Raw genomic sequence first — 17,562 nt, 5'->3', positions numbered from 1 at the left:
ACATGCTTTGCATAATTTTCTTGCTCCCAGTTTGAATCTAATGTTGGTAGTGTTGTCTAAATGGAAAGAGATGAAGTGACAAGGTTGATTCTTCACTGACTTCCCACCTACTGTTATATGTGTTAAAAGGTTTGTTAGTAATGTATTGTTGTTAACCCGCATGTGAACAATTAAGATTGTGATACGGACTATTTTTACTTGATCTAATTAGTCTGCTGTGGAATATATTAACACTATACAGTAGGACATACCTGTGTGTTGTGCAGTAGCATCTGCCCTGGTCACTGTGCTCATGATGTGAAGGTCCTGGAAAAGCATGACTCCTCCATTTGCTTTGATGTCGGAGGCTGGACGACTCAGTCTCTCCACTCCAGTGATGGTGATCCTGGGCTCACTCGGCTGCAGCACCATCACCACCGCCTCAATGTCAGGGATGGTGATGCACGTGTCTTCACCAAAACACCTAGAGAGAGAGAGACAGAGGGAGAGGAATTAAGAAATAAAACTGGCCCTGCTGGCAATGGTCTAGTCTGTTGTATTCATGCTAAGGTCAACTGTTGTAGGGATGACAATGTTGAAGATGAACTTTGGACCCGACTGAAATGTCTGCATGGTTTATTATGAAACGAATGAGGGCCTTTCTGTGTGGAGTTTGCATGTTCTCACTGTGTGTGCAACGGTTTTCTCTGGTTTCTTCCCACATGTCCAAAAGCATAGTCTTGCTGATTGGAAAAAAAAACGCAGTGAAAAGTTGAGGCAGACAGTACCTCGCCCCACTGAAAGGGACACATGTGACGACAACGACAGACTGTGGGTTAGGGTTATTCCATCAGGCATTGCTGGTCGGCCTGCACCACACGTCCTGCCCTACCCTGGTGGTCCGTTTGTGTGCCTTCCTTGCAATCGGAAGGAAGTTATGTGAAGAAAGCTTCACTTAAACATTTGGGACAGCAACAGGCACTGATTTATATTGTACATTTTATTTATTTTGTTTAAACTACTAGCACGGGCATGACCTGTAATTATAGAAATCCATCTGAAAAACTAGATGTCATGTCAATACGGACACACGCAGATCGGATCTGATCACTTGCAATAATGTGAACAAGTTGGTCAGGAAGATCAGATTCTGATATGCTTACAAATTGGATTTGGGTTTCAGACATTTCAAAGTCTTTCTTTACCTTGAAATTGTTTGACCTGCAAATTCTTACTGGAATGAAAAGAAACATTTTTTTTTCAAATGTATGAGTTCTATATTGAGTTACTTTTGTTACTCATCAAAGTTTATCTCCTGTGGAAAAGTGTTTTTTTTTTCTCATTACTTTTTAATGTCAGTACTTACATTCAGACGGAATCTGTCATAATACCATGCTGTTGTCTACAATCTTCCCAAAATGTGAAACGCTGTGTGTCTGAGTAAAATCTGCCCTTCAGAGATTGGCAGTGTTGTCAAGTGCATTGAATTTCTTTGTTTTCATTCTCTGACTCATGATTCAACATGGCTGATCCCAGCTCAGTTGGGAAAAGGTCAGGATGGAGTTGATAAGCAACAGAGGACGGAGACAGGCATCTGAGGACACTGTTTGTGTTTCATTTGGATTGTCTCTGTGTACACTTTAAAGAGGTTCTTGAGTGAGCAGAGGGCCGACATATTTGCCCTTTAGGGGGCCCACTGCTCTTTCCACAATCTGTTTATCTATTATCAAAAAACTGGTTAAAAAAAAACAAAAAACATAGGTTTGATTAATACAACATTTACATACACATGCAATATAATATAGTACACACAACCTGTGGTGCATGCATGTCACCTACATATCAAATAGGGTTATACAAAACAAAAAAAGGGTCAATGTTGCCTGCCTGCCTGTCATAATTTAGAGTTTGACAAGAAATATTCAAAAGTTCCAGTTCTTCTGTATATTTGAGGAAATGATCCCAAACCAAATAAAATATTACCACTGCAACATAGTGTCATATCCTTTTTCTCTTCACAGCCTATAGGCAATCTGATGAAACATATATCATAACTTTGACTCAACAACACATAAGAAGACGAAAAAACATGAGCTTAGTAAACACATTTCAAAATTGAGGGAATCTACTGCTCATGCAACTACAAATTTGAGTAGTGCACAAGTGTTTGTGTGGTGGTCTAGATGAATATGAAAATAAAAAGTAACTCCGTCTTTCCTCACACAAAGCTAGGCAGAATCAGAAAAAAACCCACCACAGATTCAACAGAGCCAGGACCCTGAGCTGCTCTAAAACCACAGCTGTTAAAGTCCAAATCCAGACCAGAGTGTGAGTCATTCAGGGGGTAAAAAGCTCAGCTGGTGCTGAGGCAGCACCCACGCACGCACACGCGCACACGCGCACGCATGTCTGCCTCGCTCCCTGCCTGCCCGTGTGTGATGGCATGTGGTTAAATGCACAGCATCCATGAGCAAACTTGAATGGACAATCACACATTGAGGAGTTGAGACCGCTTAACAGCCACACAGGGAGAACACACACGCAATTTAGAGTATCCAATTAACCGTTTACGAACATGTGGGAGAAAACAGAACCGGTGAGAACATGCAAATGCCATAAAGAAAAGCCCTGGCCGGGACGCGAACCAGCGTCCTTCCCATGACATATTTTTTTTCAACTTTATTTTATGTTGCATGTTTACATAATTTTGCCAGGTTGCATTATCCAGACTCAAATTAAACCGATCACTTACAACATTAAAAACACTGGTTGCAGTCCTCTCCAACTGCTTGTTAACACAACTCTCTTATCAGTCAATCACATGGCAGCAAGTCAATGCATTTAGGCATGTAGACATGTTCATGAGCTGCTGAAGCTCAAACTGAGCATCAGAATGAGAAGAAAGTTGATTTCAGTGACTTTAAACATGGCCTGGTTGTTGATCTTTTAGTGTTTTATAGCCTGCTCATGTACTGGGATTGTCACGTCCACAATCGTCTCTGGTGTTAACAGTGAATGGTGAAGAAGAGAGAATATCCAGTGAGCAGCAATGATGCCAGAGGTCAGAGGAGAATGACCAGACTTCTTCAAGAAGAAGATCATCTCTGAACATACAACACGCCAAAAGACCACACCAAGTGCCACATTATTAGGTGTACCTAATAAATTGGCTGGTGAGTGACCCTGGGACAGTAAACCTTATCCAGTAAAAAATATTTTGTGTATGTGTGCACCATAAGCAAACACGACAAAAAACTGAGGTTGTTACCCTACATTAAATGTTCTGGAAATATTTACTTCACTGTTTTTATCACTTTTTTTTCATTGGTTTTTGGCTGTTGATTAGCTGTAGCAGTAGCTCGAGTTGAGTCGTCGCAGACTGTTTACTTAGTTTACTCTCAGTAAAAGATTAAGCAAACTAAATCGTGCAAAAGAAACAGTGTGAACACCCAGATATACAGAGATGCAATACTGTTTATATATCCATCATTTTCACATTATTATGAAAACCAGGGTTAGACTAAGAACAACATTGCTGACATGCACTGAAAAGTACCAACAATTAAAACTGTAAAGCAGCCAGTGCTGGAGCCCACTTTGAAATGTGATTAATAATCAGTCCATTTATATCTGAACTTGCATATCTTTCAACACATGCATGTGATTACTACAGCTGCTCACTTTCAAAGTGCGTAATTATCCATCAACATAAATAACAACCTATGCTGACCGATACTTACACATCTCTATATACACAGTATATCTATATACGTATACATATCTATATCTATATATCTATATATAGTAGTGCTGTCAAACTATTAAAATATTTAATCGCGATTAATCGCATTAATGTCATAGTTAACATGAGGAAAAATAATGGTACAAAAAGACATCAAGGGACATTCAGAATAGATAAAAATGTGCGATTTCATTAATACTATTATCAACATAGAAAAGTTGATTGGCTTGCTTTGTGTAAATGTTATTTGCATATTTTGGCATATACTGTAGTCTAGGGCTGAGCAATTAATCGAAATTTATCTAAATGGCAATACAGCTTACTGCAATTTCAAGACACAATATTTATAATATAATATTTGTTCAAGCCTAAATTTAATTTTAGATGAATTATTATTACACATCTTATTCTACAGACTGAACCACGCTGAGAGACAAACTAATCTATGTTACAGGCTGAACCTGGTGTGTGTAAGTTGTGTGTGTGTGAGTGTGCACTGTAGGAGGTACGAGACGTTCGCGTACTGTGACGTCAGAGAGGTACGTAGGTGAAGCATGAAGTTATGTGTTCCGTGTGTTTACATTAGCGAGCCGCAGGTGAATATCTCACCCTGTCACTCTGCATGTTTTCAGTTACTCCTCTCATTGTGATAGAGCCGCACAATAACAACAGAGGCTGTGTATCACCCCGCAGTTCTGTGAATAAAGAGCCGTTCTTCAACGCAGACGAAGTCCCGTGGTTTTAATGTGTTATTGTCGTAACGAGCTAATCCGAGCTGAAGGAGCGAGCGGAGATTCCACTCAAAACGGAACGTTTAATCTCGCTTACGCGAGTACCGACTACTCTTTGGCCGGCTAGCTAGATCCGGTGTGGTGTTGCACTTGTTCTAACGTTACGAGTTGAGGCAACAGCATGTGAAAAAAACGACAAAGTTTGCTCGGCCAAAAAGAGCGTTAATCGCGTGATCGATACATATATGTATGTATATGTACTACCTGCTATACAAGGTAAAAACAACAATAAAACAACACATAATGTAAACACTATAGCCAAGCACTTCTTCAGATGTATACAGACATTTTGGTGCGTTCAGATTTGCCCACTCTGGGATCCGTTTTCCAAAAATATTTTTAGGACCAACAAAACATTGGTTCCGTGGGGATAAAAACATCAACAAGAAAAATCACCAAACACTACACACTGCAACTTTGAAGTATTTATAGATTTTACAATAATATTTATTTGTGCATATACACTGAGCCCCGGCTGTTATTTTTTACAAAAGCATTTCACTTTGTTTTAATTTTTGTCTCCTAATAGACCAATGTCTGATGGCTCCTCGTCTCAAAAAATAAAACAATGTAATCCCAACTTCTGGCACAGTTCTACACTACATTCAAAAAGATTACTAACTGACTTTAACTCAGCTGATGATGCCTGACAACTGGATACAAACCCCCCCCCCCCCAAAAAACAAATTACGATTCCTAATCCTTCACAGTTGTCCGAGGCCACGCTCTGAGACAATCGTTGTGTTGTTTGTCCTTTTTTTTTTTCCAGTGGCAACGGCTGTTTGTGCATGTCCACGTGCTGCTCAGGCACTATAAGCCATTCTTGACAGCAGCGGGAGACGCACTGACAGTGATGCAGAGAGATGGCTGCTGTGTGGGCCTGCTGTAGACCGAACAAAACAAAAAACAACACAAACCTGGAGCCAGTCCAACTTAATTATAAAGAAATATGACAAGGGAGCATAAAAGAGCTGTAGCAAAGATTAGTGCTGGCTACTTTTATTTTCTCCGTGCCTCAAGTAATTGCAGTTATTAGGTGTCGGCTTGAAACAAATTTAATTGCATTTGGAGGAATTAATTAACACTTTTGTTTATTTGTGAGGACTGGTGCTGTGTGTAGCAGCAAGGAGAGTTTTTTTTTTTTCCATCAGTATTAGTTATGGCAGGAGGAAAAGTTTCCGACTTTCATTTGTCCTTCTTTCTGTCTGCATATCATTCAGCGACAACATGCCATTAGAAATTTTAATGACTAATACAGTCGTCGTTCAATTGCTGGAAGGAATTTCACCTACTCAAATGTTTTATTTTCTGTTACATTTTGTTCACCTGTCATTTCTCTGGACCTCACATGCCATATAATTCACTTTTATACCAGCAGATGGCACACATCAAACAAACTGAGCAGGAAAATAAGTAAAAGTGGACTTTTTAATGATACTTGGTTTATTATCTCTTTTTTTAATAGTTTAGTCTCCGTTTTTATTGCAGTTAATGCTGTACAATTAGCTGAGTAGCAAAAGGCAGATTCAAGCTGATGAGCCTCATATTTTTAAATCGGCGATAACATTTGGTAATGATTCAGGGTGCAGTGGTTCATACAAGACGTGTTTTCATGCTTCAGTGTGAGCGTGATAACAGGAACAAATTTGTTTGTGCTGTTAGCCAAATGAACAAGAGAATATTTGTCCTCCTTGATTTGCTGTACACAGGATGTGCTCCCTCTTGGATTTTTTTTTTTTAGGTTGTTATGACTACACTTCCAGTTTCATGATGTTATAATTCTAATTCTACTTCTAAGATCCTACTGTAAAATATTTCTTATAAAAAAACTTTATAAGAAATAACTTTATGACTGCATTCACATTAACTTTTACAGCTTGTTTTTGTGGTTTATATCATAACCAACATAATATAATTAGAAAATAACTTGAAGTGTCTCTGATACATAGCTCTCTCTGCTCTGTTGCTCTCCATCTCTTAGGAGATTATTTCTTTCTTTTGCGCTTGTATTCTGTCTCCTGTGTGTCATCTAATCTCACAATGTTAGCTGGTTGGGTTGTGTGGAGTTTGGGTCTGCGTCTGTGACAAACAGCATTACTGCCCCCTGCTTTACAGTGTGGGTACTTAGGTTTTTTTTTTTTTTATGTCAGATTTGTGTAAGTCCAAGTATAAGGTATAAGGATGAGACAACTGTTTTTTTTAGCTGAATGTTTACAAACACCGGCAGTAAGTCAGACTTGTTCCCAGTGCATGTCGGACTCCGGCAGGGCTGCCCTTTGTCACCGGTTCTGTTCATTATTTTTATGGACAGAATTTCTAGGCACAGCCGGGGGCCGGAAGGGGTCCAGTTCGTGAGCGGTTGGATTCCATCTCTGCTCTTTGCAGATGATGTGGTCTTGATGGCTCCTACGAACCAGGAACTCTAGAATGCGCTGGGGCGGTTTGCAGCCGAGTGTGAAGCGGCGGGGATGAGAATTAGCACCTCTAAGTCCGAGGCCATGGTTCTCGACCGGAAAAAGGTGGCTTGCTCCCTCCGGGTCAGTGGAGAGATCCTGCCTCAGGTGGAGGAGTTTAAGTATCTGGGGGTCTTGTTCACGAGTGAGGGAAGGATGGAGCGTGAGATTGACAGGCGGATCGGTGCAGCGGCCGCAGTAATGCGGTCGTTGTATCGGTCCGTTGTGGTAAAGAAGGAGCTGAGCCGAAAGGCAAAGCTCTCGATTTACCGGTCAATCTACGTTCCTAACCTCACCTATGGTCATGAGCTTTGGGTTATGACCGAAAGAACAAGATCCCGGATACAAGCGGCTGAAATGAGTTTTCTCCGCAGGGTGGCGGAGCGCTCCCTTAGAGATAGGGTGAGGAGCTCTGTCACCCGGGAGGAGCTCGGAGTAGAGCCGCTGCTCCTCCACATCGAGAGGAGCCAGCTGAGGTGGCTCGGGCATATGAATCGGATGCCCCCTGGACGCCTCCCTGGGGAGGTGTTCCGGGCATGTCCCACCGGGAGGAGACCCAGAGGAAGACCCAGGACACGCTGGAGTGACTACGTCACCCGGCTGGCCTGGGAACGCCTTGGGGTCCCCCCGGAAGAGCTGGAGGAAGTGTCCTGCGAGAGGGAGGTCTGGGCGTCCCTTCTCAGACTGCTGCCCCCGCGACCCGGCCCCGGATAAGCGGTGGAAAATGGATGGATGGATGGATGTTTACAAACACATATTTTATTATTTTACTGCTTCACAGAAATGTATAAAACAGTGACATGGAGACTGGTATTAGGTTTTCCTAGTGCAGTACCCAAAACCTCTTCTCTTGCATTTTGTAACTAAACAATTTCAGCACTGTGCACAGTGGTGTCTTTAGTTTGAAGCCTGTCAAGTGATTGGTTGGACAGTTATGTGATTGCATTCATAGATAGATACTGTATAAAAGCTTGTCTTTTTCTTTAGGCTTCTCCCTTTAGATGTCACCACAGTGGATCATCTGCCTCCAACGTGTCCTCTCCCTTGTGTTTTCTTCTGTTATAAACCTTCTCAGTGGTCTTCCTCTTTTCCTCCTGCCTGGAAGCTTCATCTCTAACATCCTTTGTCCAATATAATGACTTTCCCTCCTTTGCACGACAAAACCATCTCGACCTTGACTCTCTTTATTTCCAAACGGTTCAACCTGAATCTAACCCTGTCCATTCTGGTCACTCCCAACAAAAATCTCTGCATCTTCAGCTCTGCCACCTCCACCTCCACCTCCTGTCTTTTAGACAGTGTCATTTTCTCTAAGCCATACATCATAGCAGGTCTTGTTACCATCTTGTCAATCTTTCACCTTTGCAGCTATACTTCTGGTGTGATCAGCCCTGACACTCGTCTCACTCTCCAACCACTCCACTCTGCCTGCACTGAGCACTCTCTCCTTCACCTCTCCTGTGGACTGTCCATTGCTTTGGATGGTTGACCCCAAGTACTTAAACTCATCCACTTTCTCTACCTCTACTCTACTGTTTGACATGTTTGTGTGTTTATTTTCATGTGTGTAAGTCAACATCTCTGTTCTGTTGTCTCTTGAACACATTTTCATTAGCAAATCCTCAACGCTGCTCTTGCTCATATTGACACTTTTTGCTGCGATAAATATTCTTTGAATTCTTTCACTCAGTGGTAGTTGAAAAAAAAAAAAAACTCTCCTGTGCGGAAGGGTCACCTTGTTTTCTTATTGTTGTGCAATAGTTCTAATCTAAGAATATTATTAGTCATCCAGTCAGGGAGGGAGAGAAGCTGATGTGGACTCTTCAGAGAATCATCACATTGCATTTCAATGTCACGAGAGATGCAATCACAGACACAAATTTCTCCTTTTTAGCAGAAAGGTCGGCCTTTGGAAAAGCAGACTTGATTTCAGACAGCGCAGGGAAGTGTGCAGCATTAAAGCTTCGTAGTTGTGTCTCAAACAGGCGGAGATTTACACAGAAGGCTTTCATGTGCGCATACAGGTGTGGCACCAGCTGTTCTTTGCCTTGTAGGTTCCTGTTCAATGTATTCAGATGATGAGTAAGATCAACTAAAAATGCCAGGTCTGACAGCCACAAAGGGTCACTCAGTTCATGAAGAGGTCGGCCCTTTTCTTTCAAAAACTGGTCGATTTCTGATCTCAGCGAATAAAACCTCTGCAGCACAGAGCCACGGCTGAGCCAGCGCACATCAGAGTGATAGAGCACATCCCCGTATTCAGCATCCACATCAGAAAGGAAAGCTTGAAATTCTCTGTGGTACAGTCCTCTAGCTCGAATTATGTTGACAGTTTTTACAACAGTGTTCATCACATCGCCCAGCTGGACAGTCTTGGCACACAGTGCTTCTTGGTGGAAGATACAGTGCATCCTAACAGCCTCACCTCCGCTCTCTTTTACCTTGGCGCACACCATCGATGCCATTCCTTTGCGCTCGCCCGTCATGGCCGGAGCTCCATCCGTTGTTACTCCACAGAGCTTGTCCCATTTAAGCCCCATCTTTTCAACTGCCTCTGACACGGCTTCAAAAATACCTCTACCCGTCGTTGTGCCTTTTAGGCTCATCATAACAAGCAGCTCCTCCGTACAGCAAAAATTATTATCTACTCCCCGCAAAAAAATGAACAGCTGCGCGGTGTCTGTGGCATCTGTGCTCTCATCGCATGCTATCGAGTAAAAATCAAAAGCACAAGCTTTGTCTCTCAGCTGAAGTTTCAAGTTAGATGACAAGTCCTCGATTCTCCGCTGCACTGTGTTTCTGGATAAGCTCACGTTGTTGAAATTCTGAACTTTTTCCGGGCACATTATTTCTGTGACTTTGATGAGGCACTGCTTTATGAAATCACCGTCTGAGAACGGTTTGCCGTGCTGGGCAATAAGTTTAGCGGGCCGCAGTTGGCCCGCGGGCCGTAGTTTGGACACCCCTGCTCTAAAGAAACATTTCTGCACCCTAGTGACAAAAATGTACCTGTACACACTGAGAAAGGTACAGTGCTTGCACCCAGGGTACAACTGGAGCGACAGCAAAAGGTACAGTCTCATACTTTGATTTCTTAGTGTGTACATATTACATACATTATACGGATGACAAGGTAGAAATCTACAAAAACGTAATTCATTTTTGTTTGATTAATTTAACTTATTTTTCATTTAAACTCACTTTCTAAGTTAGAGCTGTTCAATATTCTTACTATGTGGGTGTGTAGTAAGGGATTGTCTGACATTTTTGCAATTATTTTGCAAGTAAACAGCCTTTTATGACTGGAAAGTGAAGTTTGTAAACAGTTCACTCTCCTCCACCAAAGTCCATGAAGAAAATGTGCATTTTAATCTTGCAGGGACACATGAGCTGCTCCTCAACTGCTGCCGGTCTGTGTTTCTTATGTGAATTCAAATAAAGAATTTCAAACACTGAAGTCATAAAACGGCACCTTTGAACTTATTTATGGAGACAGCAACTCCTCTGTGCTGTGATGTAAAATTGAGATTCTCTCTATGGGTGTCTAAATGGGTGGAACATGTTGAGGAAAAGATTGTAGTGGAACTGTCTCAAATTGGCATATTTGGCAAAATAAGAGTTTGATAGTTTGATATCAACGCCTCTTGCTACATGGGTTTTTTTATGTACACACAATGACCTCATGCATTTGGACAGAGAATGCCCAAAATCTGTTCACCAATGAAGGAGTTAATGTGGCGTTATTAAAGTTGAAAGAAAGGAAAAACAACCAATTAGATAATATGTGTGAGCTAAACGCTAATGGTGGAAAACTTATGGTGGGCATGGTGAAAATGGTAAACCTCCACCCTTGACCCAGGATATAAAAGGTTGTGCACAGCGAGCTTGAGCTCAGTTGTACCTGTACTTCTCATTTTGGTACTTCTCTGTGGATCCTCAATAAATACCTTTTTGATAAATACTTGCACTCAACACTGTCATTTGTCAGTGTCAGACTTGGTCAGCTTTTACATTGGGACTATTTATCTTTTCTTCAGATTGATTCAAATTAAAGGACTATTTAACTTTTCTTCAAATTGATTCAAAAAAGTCTTCCACGACAAACCCCATACAGAGACACCCAAAAATATGTCACCTTGGCACACGTGATCTATGTCTACTGAACATGTGAGAAGACATTTGTCTGTCTATTAAACGTTGAACTGTCCTTGTGTCATTTGATTTTGTCATTACATCGTGTCGTCGTGTCATTTGACAAAGTGTGTTAAAATTCAAATAAAATTGAATTGAATGAAGACACAATGTAATGACAAAGTAAAATGACACAAGGACAGTTCAACGTTTTATAGACATAGACAAATGTCTTCTCACATGTTCAGTAGACACAGACAGCAAACATGGTGCCATATTTTTTGGCACAAATGGTACCCCATATCTCTAAAGGCTGTTTAATCGTGAGATAAAAGAGTAAACACATTATTAAGAAATTGTAGACCTATGGTCGGCAAATGGGAACTTAAACTGAGTGTAAAGTAAATTTAGCTGCACCATATGGCATTTTTCCTCTGTACAGTTCAAGCACGAGTCGGCTCAGATTGACTATTATTCATATCTGTTTTTTTTTTTACATTTCCATTAGGGAGAGTGCTGCTCCGGCAAGGTTCCAAACAAGCGGAACTGAAGCTAAAATGTGATCAACACTCAACAGACTGTCAGCAGTGACTGGCATAGAGTGTCGTCACTGGAAGAGTCATGAGGATGACTTCCGACACAAAAATCAAACCGAACAATGCCGAACTGTAGATCAGTTAAAAAAGACGTACATTTATTTCAATTCTCAATATTTAAAAATTCAGTGAGAGTCGAGTCGAGAAGAGCTGAGAACTGTGAAATAGAAAAGCAGCAATTGTTATCAGTAAAGCTAGTATATTCAAATAACATGATTTCTCCATCTCTGATGACATATGATGGTAATTCCATTCATTCATTCATTGTCTAACACTTTGTCCTCAACATGAGTGTCACATGGGGGCTCCGGAGCCAATCCCAGGGTGAAAGGTGGGGTACACCCAGTCAACTGCAGTCAAACTATTCACGCTCACACTCACACCTACAGTCAATTCAGAGTCTCCAATTAACCTATGCATGTTTTTGGACCGTTTTGGAGAGACTCGAGAATCCCCTCCACATCACTTCATCACTAGCAGCCGCACACACACACACACAAGCACACACACACACACACACCTTCATGTGTTTGATGGAGCCCTCAGGCCCGCTGTCATGCATCGAAGAAGGGCAGGTTGTGCTGCAGAGTCTATACATATATTTAAAACAATCATGAATTTTAATGCTAACCCACCAAAGTGGACTACCTCTCTCTCTCCTGCTCTCTCTCTCCCCCCTTCCCACTCTCTCCAATGCTTCTCTCTTTCTCTCATTTTTGAACTCAAAACTCAGGCTGAATTATTAATACATGAAATGAAAATGTAAAAACTCCTCCCCTCCAGTGGCAACAAAGAGCAGAAAATGGTGGACTAAAAGGGAAAAGGGAACGTGACAGCAGAGGAAAGGAGTGAGAGAAGGAGAGGACTGGGCAAGGAATAATCCATCAGTCTGTTTTTCTTAATATGTGACAGGAGTCTCAGGGAAGGTCGACATTTGTCATATGTACGGGGAAATTATAGAAAAATAACTGCAAGAGAAAGAAGTTAAAAAAAACATACTGGACAGTCGTGGAGATGCGTAGTCGTCGGATGCCTGGTGTGGGAAACTGGCGGGAGTTGATGTAGGAAACTTTCCTGACAGCCGTGTTCATGTTTTCCAGGTCCTCTCCCTCCATTACCAGGATGGACTGAGCAGGGTTAAAGTGGAACTGTGGACGAAGATACCAGAGATGTAAGAAAATAAAATGATAAAATGTTTCAAGCAGCACTCAGGAGAAGTCTATAAACACTAACAGGGACATCAACATTTTATTTAACCAGGAATAAGACTCATTGAGATTAAAAATCTCTTTTGCAAGAGTGCCCTGGCCAAGAGCAGCAGTACATACAAGTTAGGACACAGAAAACAACCAATTCAACAATTCAGCAGACTCATAAATAATGAAAATATTAGATAAAACACAACTGACACTAGTGATAAGTCCTGGGATTGAAGGCAATAACTCCTTATACTGTTCTGCTGTTCTCTGTTAACAGTATCCAGAGCATGTAACATGTGTGGATGCAGGCATATAAAACACATCACCAAAATCCATAGACATACCATAACAAAGTCTCATATACATAGAAATGTATAGCCTTTTTTAACCTGCAGGGGGCACTTTGGCCCACACATGCAACATGATAAAATCATGGGACCACAGCCCTTTATTTACAAGGCAAGTTCCTTTTCACGAGGCCAGTGGTTCGCAAATGCTTTATACCAACTACCACCTGAGAAAATATTGAGCTCTCAGAGTTACACCAACCTTAACCCTTAACACCTAAACCTCAACATGCCCATCTGAAATGTGCTTATTTTAACCATAAAAGGGCCAGAAAATGTCCGGTGACTAAGTGCTTTTGACCAGTTTTCCAGAATAACTTTCAATATCTGGCAGTTATTTACAATTTACTGCATGTTAAATGAGTATTAACAATATGAAATGAAGAAAACAAGAGGTTTTATTCAGAAAAAAAAACACTGTAGCACTGAAATTTCCATAATAACCACTTCGGTCAAATTCCTCAGCTCCACTCCACTCACATACCCTGGTATATAAAACAGAACAGTACACCAGAGGAAGCATACCACTGGTGGTACATGTACCACAGTTTGAGAATCATGGCACTAGAGCATGGACTCCCTAAAAAGTAAGGTTTACTTATAGCTACAGTATTAACATTCCAATGACAGGAAGCTGAATGTAGCATTGTCATGATAGCCAAAAACCTACTTGTACAATGTTTTTGTGAGGCTTTTCACTGTGATCAGGAAGGACAGTGTAAAAGGAGAAAGACGGAGAGGGGAAGACTTTGCTGTTTGGATAAGAAATGTAAATGATCACTGCTGGAACCAAGCCAAGGTCACTGCAGGGGGCCTTCGGCACATGGAGTGCCAGCTCTACCATGTGAGCGGCACAGCGCCCATTAAATTGGTGGTTTTTTTAGACCAGTGTAATGGGGTATTAGTCACAGACATTCGCTGTTATGGACGTGCCAAAAAAATCAACCCCCCCACCCCCCAAAAAAAAAAAAACAGATGGAAGGATGATGGACCATAGTTGAGACAGTTCCAGGCCTTTGCAGATGGATACAAATAAATGGAAAACAGTTTGTGCCTAGAAAAGATAGGTAATACTAAAATGATGAATGGCCGTAAAAAAAAAGAAAAAGAATACTGAGAGCACACACACTTATGTTAAAGAGTGTATTGACAATGAAGGATTCTATTCTATTTATTAATCAAATATTAATTGATAACTAAATGATTTGCCAACTTATTTTATTATTGATTAATCCGTTTGAATGTTTTTGTAATGAAAATAAGTTATCTGATATTTTCAAACTTCTTTAAACACAAGTTAATATCTTATGGTTTCTTTGCTCCATATAACAAAGGAATAAAAACTGAATGATTTTAGATGTGGACAAAATAATTTGAAAGATCATCATTTTGACATTTGAAAAAACACTCTATGTTTACATGGACAGTTTAATTGAGCCATAGTCCGACAATCAAGTCTGAGTACAGTTGTGCTCATAAGTTTACATACCCTGGCAGAATTTTACGATTTATTTATTTATTAATTTACGATCCAAATGACCCTGATCAAAAGTTTACATACTCTGGTGATTTGGCCTGATAACATGCACACAATTTGACACAAACAGGTTTGAATGGCTTTTATTGTTATTATTGTTATTATTATTATTATTATTATTATTATTAATAATAATATTATTCTAAGTAGGAAAATGTATAAAACAGGAAAGGGATATAATAAAATATCAAAGGCATTGAGAATGCCAATCATCAGTGTTCAAACTCTAATTGAGAAGTGGAAAACGAGGGGTTCTGTTGAAACCAAACCACAGTCAGGTAGACCAACCAAAATTTCAGCCAAACCTGCCAGGAAAATTGTTCAGGATGCATAGAAAAATCCACAAATAACTTCAGGTGTAACACAGGACTCTGTGTAAAATGTGGCGTGCCGGTTTCAAGATGCACAATAAGGAGGCACTTGAACAAAGATGGGCTGCATGGTCGAGTTGCCAGAAGAAAGCCATTACTACGCACATGCCACAAAGTATCCCGCTTACAATACGCCAAACAACCCAGAGACAAGCCTCAAAACTTTGTTATGGACCAAATGATAACTCGAGTAATTGAGAAAATTATAGGCAGATTAATGGATTATTAAAATTATCGTTAGTTATTATTCTAAAGCATGAGGAAAACAGAACGGCTCTGAAGTCTGTGGAGCAGAGAATAGGCAGTGCACTCAGACAGAGGTGGATGTCTTCTCTAGTGTTTGATGGGGAGAATTTCAGGCTCATCGTCCTTTAAAGAGAGCTAAGTGGGCTCTTGCTCAAACAACACTGAGCTCTGCTATCTCCTAAACTGGTTCTCAGCAGCAGGTTGTCAATACTCGAGCGCTCCATGGGGCCCCACACTCACTCTCTCTCCCCTGTCATTTTCACCCCGTCCTGATGTCTCCTGTCATTTTCTGTACTCTGTCATTTTACAGCTACTTACCTGCTGACACCAGGTCCTACTACTTCCTCCTTCTTCAGTACATGTTATTTTCCCCTGATTGCGCTGTGCCAGTCCTCCATCTGGCTAAATGCTGTCATGGAGAACCCTCCCCTTAGGATTTATTGGAGACAGACTAGTCTGTGGCAAAGATGAAGAAAGGGAAAAGGGGGCTTGAAATATAGACTACACTTGCTCCAGATACGTTGTTCTACCCTCTCCTCCCTCTCTGTCTTCTTGTGAGGCTGGATCTTTGTTGCTGCAACGCAGCTGGAGCTGTGCAGTACAGCACAGAAAGATAGAAGTTATGCCAACCCCACACTAGAGGATAAGTGGCCAGATTTCTGATCCAATCTGGCCCTTCTGACAGTCTTGGATGCCTTCTGATTTTTGTCTGATTTGAACAGATTATCTGGTCAAATTATTCTGTAGCACGGGAGTTATTAAAGTATTCAACATGTTCGATATTAATGACGATTGGGGGCGTGAGCAGAACCCTGCATTAACTGTGCAACCTTTGCAAGCCAAGTTGAGTTTGTCTGCTCAGCCATTACCTCATACAGCTTGACTAGATCGTTGAGTCTGTGCTTTCTCAGCATTAAAACTGTGAAAAAGGTTACAAGCTTTGTTGCGTCGGCAGTCGCCCATGTTTTTGAAAGTCCTCTTGTGTGGGGCAGGCTTTAGGAGATGAGTTTGTGCGGGTCATTGAACGCAGGAAGCTTTAAGCCCAACCAAACCTCTATCAATCATGTCCCTCTATCCTCTCAAGTGCAGGGAGATGGATTAGCTGAGTTGGTGGGACTGGACAACGAAACTAACTGGTGATTTAGGGACTGTCTACACGGAAACACGTTTAGGTGAATCCGCCAAAGCAGCATGAAAGTATTTCATGACCACCAATGCTACATTTAAATAACTAGGTTTTTAATTTTCTGTTTTGTAATTAAGTTTTAAATTGCTGTAAAACAAGTACGATAGATTTTAAGAAATACTTATAAGGGATTAAACAAAATAGAATTTTTCAAATGATATCTTTTCTGCCTGTTAAAGGCCTGACACAGTGTCAGCTGGTCAGCATATGGCATGTTTCTATTATGGTACGTTTAGTTGTACAGTTTAGTATGGTAAAGCCTTGGGTCACGTTTGCATTTGACTGAGTACAGTAACTTTACTTGGTAAACGGGTGTGTGCTGTGCCTGATGGCTGCGTCAGCGAGATACGCAACGTGACGTTGTACCAGTGCGATGACAAAGAACAATGACATTTGAATGCACACAACGTACAACAACACAATGGAGGACATAGAGCAGCTTTTTTTCCCGCTAGGTTTGTGGCTGTTTGTCTCAACAAGATGTCAAGCTTTGTATGAGTATAGATTGCGGGTGTTGGAGGACCCTAACATACAATTTACTCTCGTACCCCTAGAGAAAAATGGAACAGTTGGTGATGTTCCTATTCTTCAGAATAGTTATCCAGGCCTAGCATTTCATTATCTGGAGTCAATGTTAATTTGTTAATTTTAATTTGTAAATTGTCAAGTCAAGTCAAGTCAAGTTTATTTATAAAGCACATTTAAAAACAACCTCAGTTGAACCAAAGTGCTGCACAGTTATTTGAACACAATACAACCACACACAACACGACAACAAATAAAAACAATAAAGGAATAGTAAGAGCTTAGTTTAAAACAAAAACTAAAATTAGAATTAAAAACAAATAAAATAAAAGTAAAAATAAAATAAATAAAATAGGAAAGCCAAGGATTCTCGTCTAGCTGGGACTGAACGCCAGGGTAAATAAATAGGTTTTTAGTAGTGTTTTAAAGTGCTCAACAGACTGTGCAGCTCTAACCTGG

The 17,562-nt window shown here is 40.8% G+C and overlaps 1 protein-coding gene across 1 annotated transcript in view; it reads right to left on the bottom strand.

Annotated features, from left to right (window-relative positions):
* The window catches only part of LOC310925381 (calsyntenin-2-like), a gene marked incomplete at both ends in the record, with an annotated part of 357,564 nt that overhangs the window by 15,705 nt on the left and 324,297 nt on the right, over positions 1-17,562 (bottom strand). Inside the window, 2 exons of the mRNA XM_083887328.1 lie at positions 252-463; positions 12,692-12,840. Coding sequence (XP_083743454.1) covers positions 252-463; positions 12,692-12,840 — 361 coding nt within the window. The remainder of the gene's footprint in view (positions 1-251; positions 464-12,691; positions 12,841-17,562) is intronic.

Source organism: Microchirus variegatus (assembly GCF_963457635.1).
Source record: "Microchirus variegatus genome assembly, chromosome: 3".
NCBI lineage: Eukaryota > Metazoa > Chordata > Actinopteri > Pleuronectiformes > Soleidae > Microchirus > Microchirus variegatus.
Note: the sequence above shows the minus strand (reverse complement) of the source record. Positions and strands in the feature narration are given on the sequence as shown.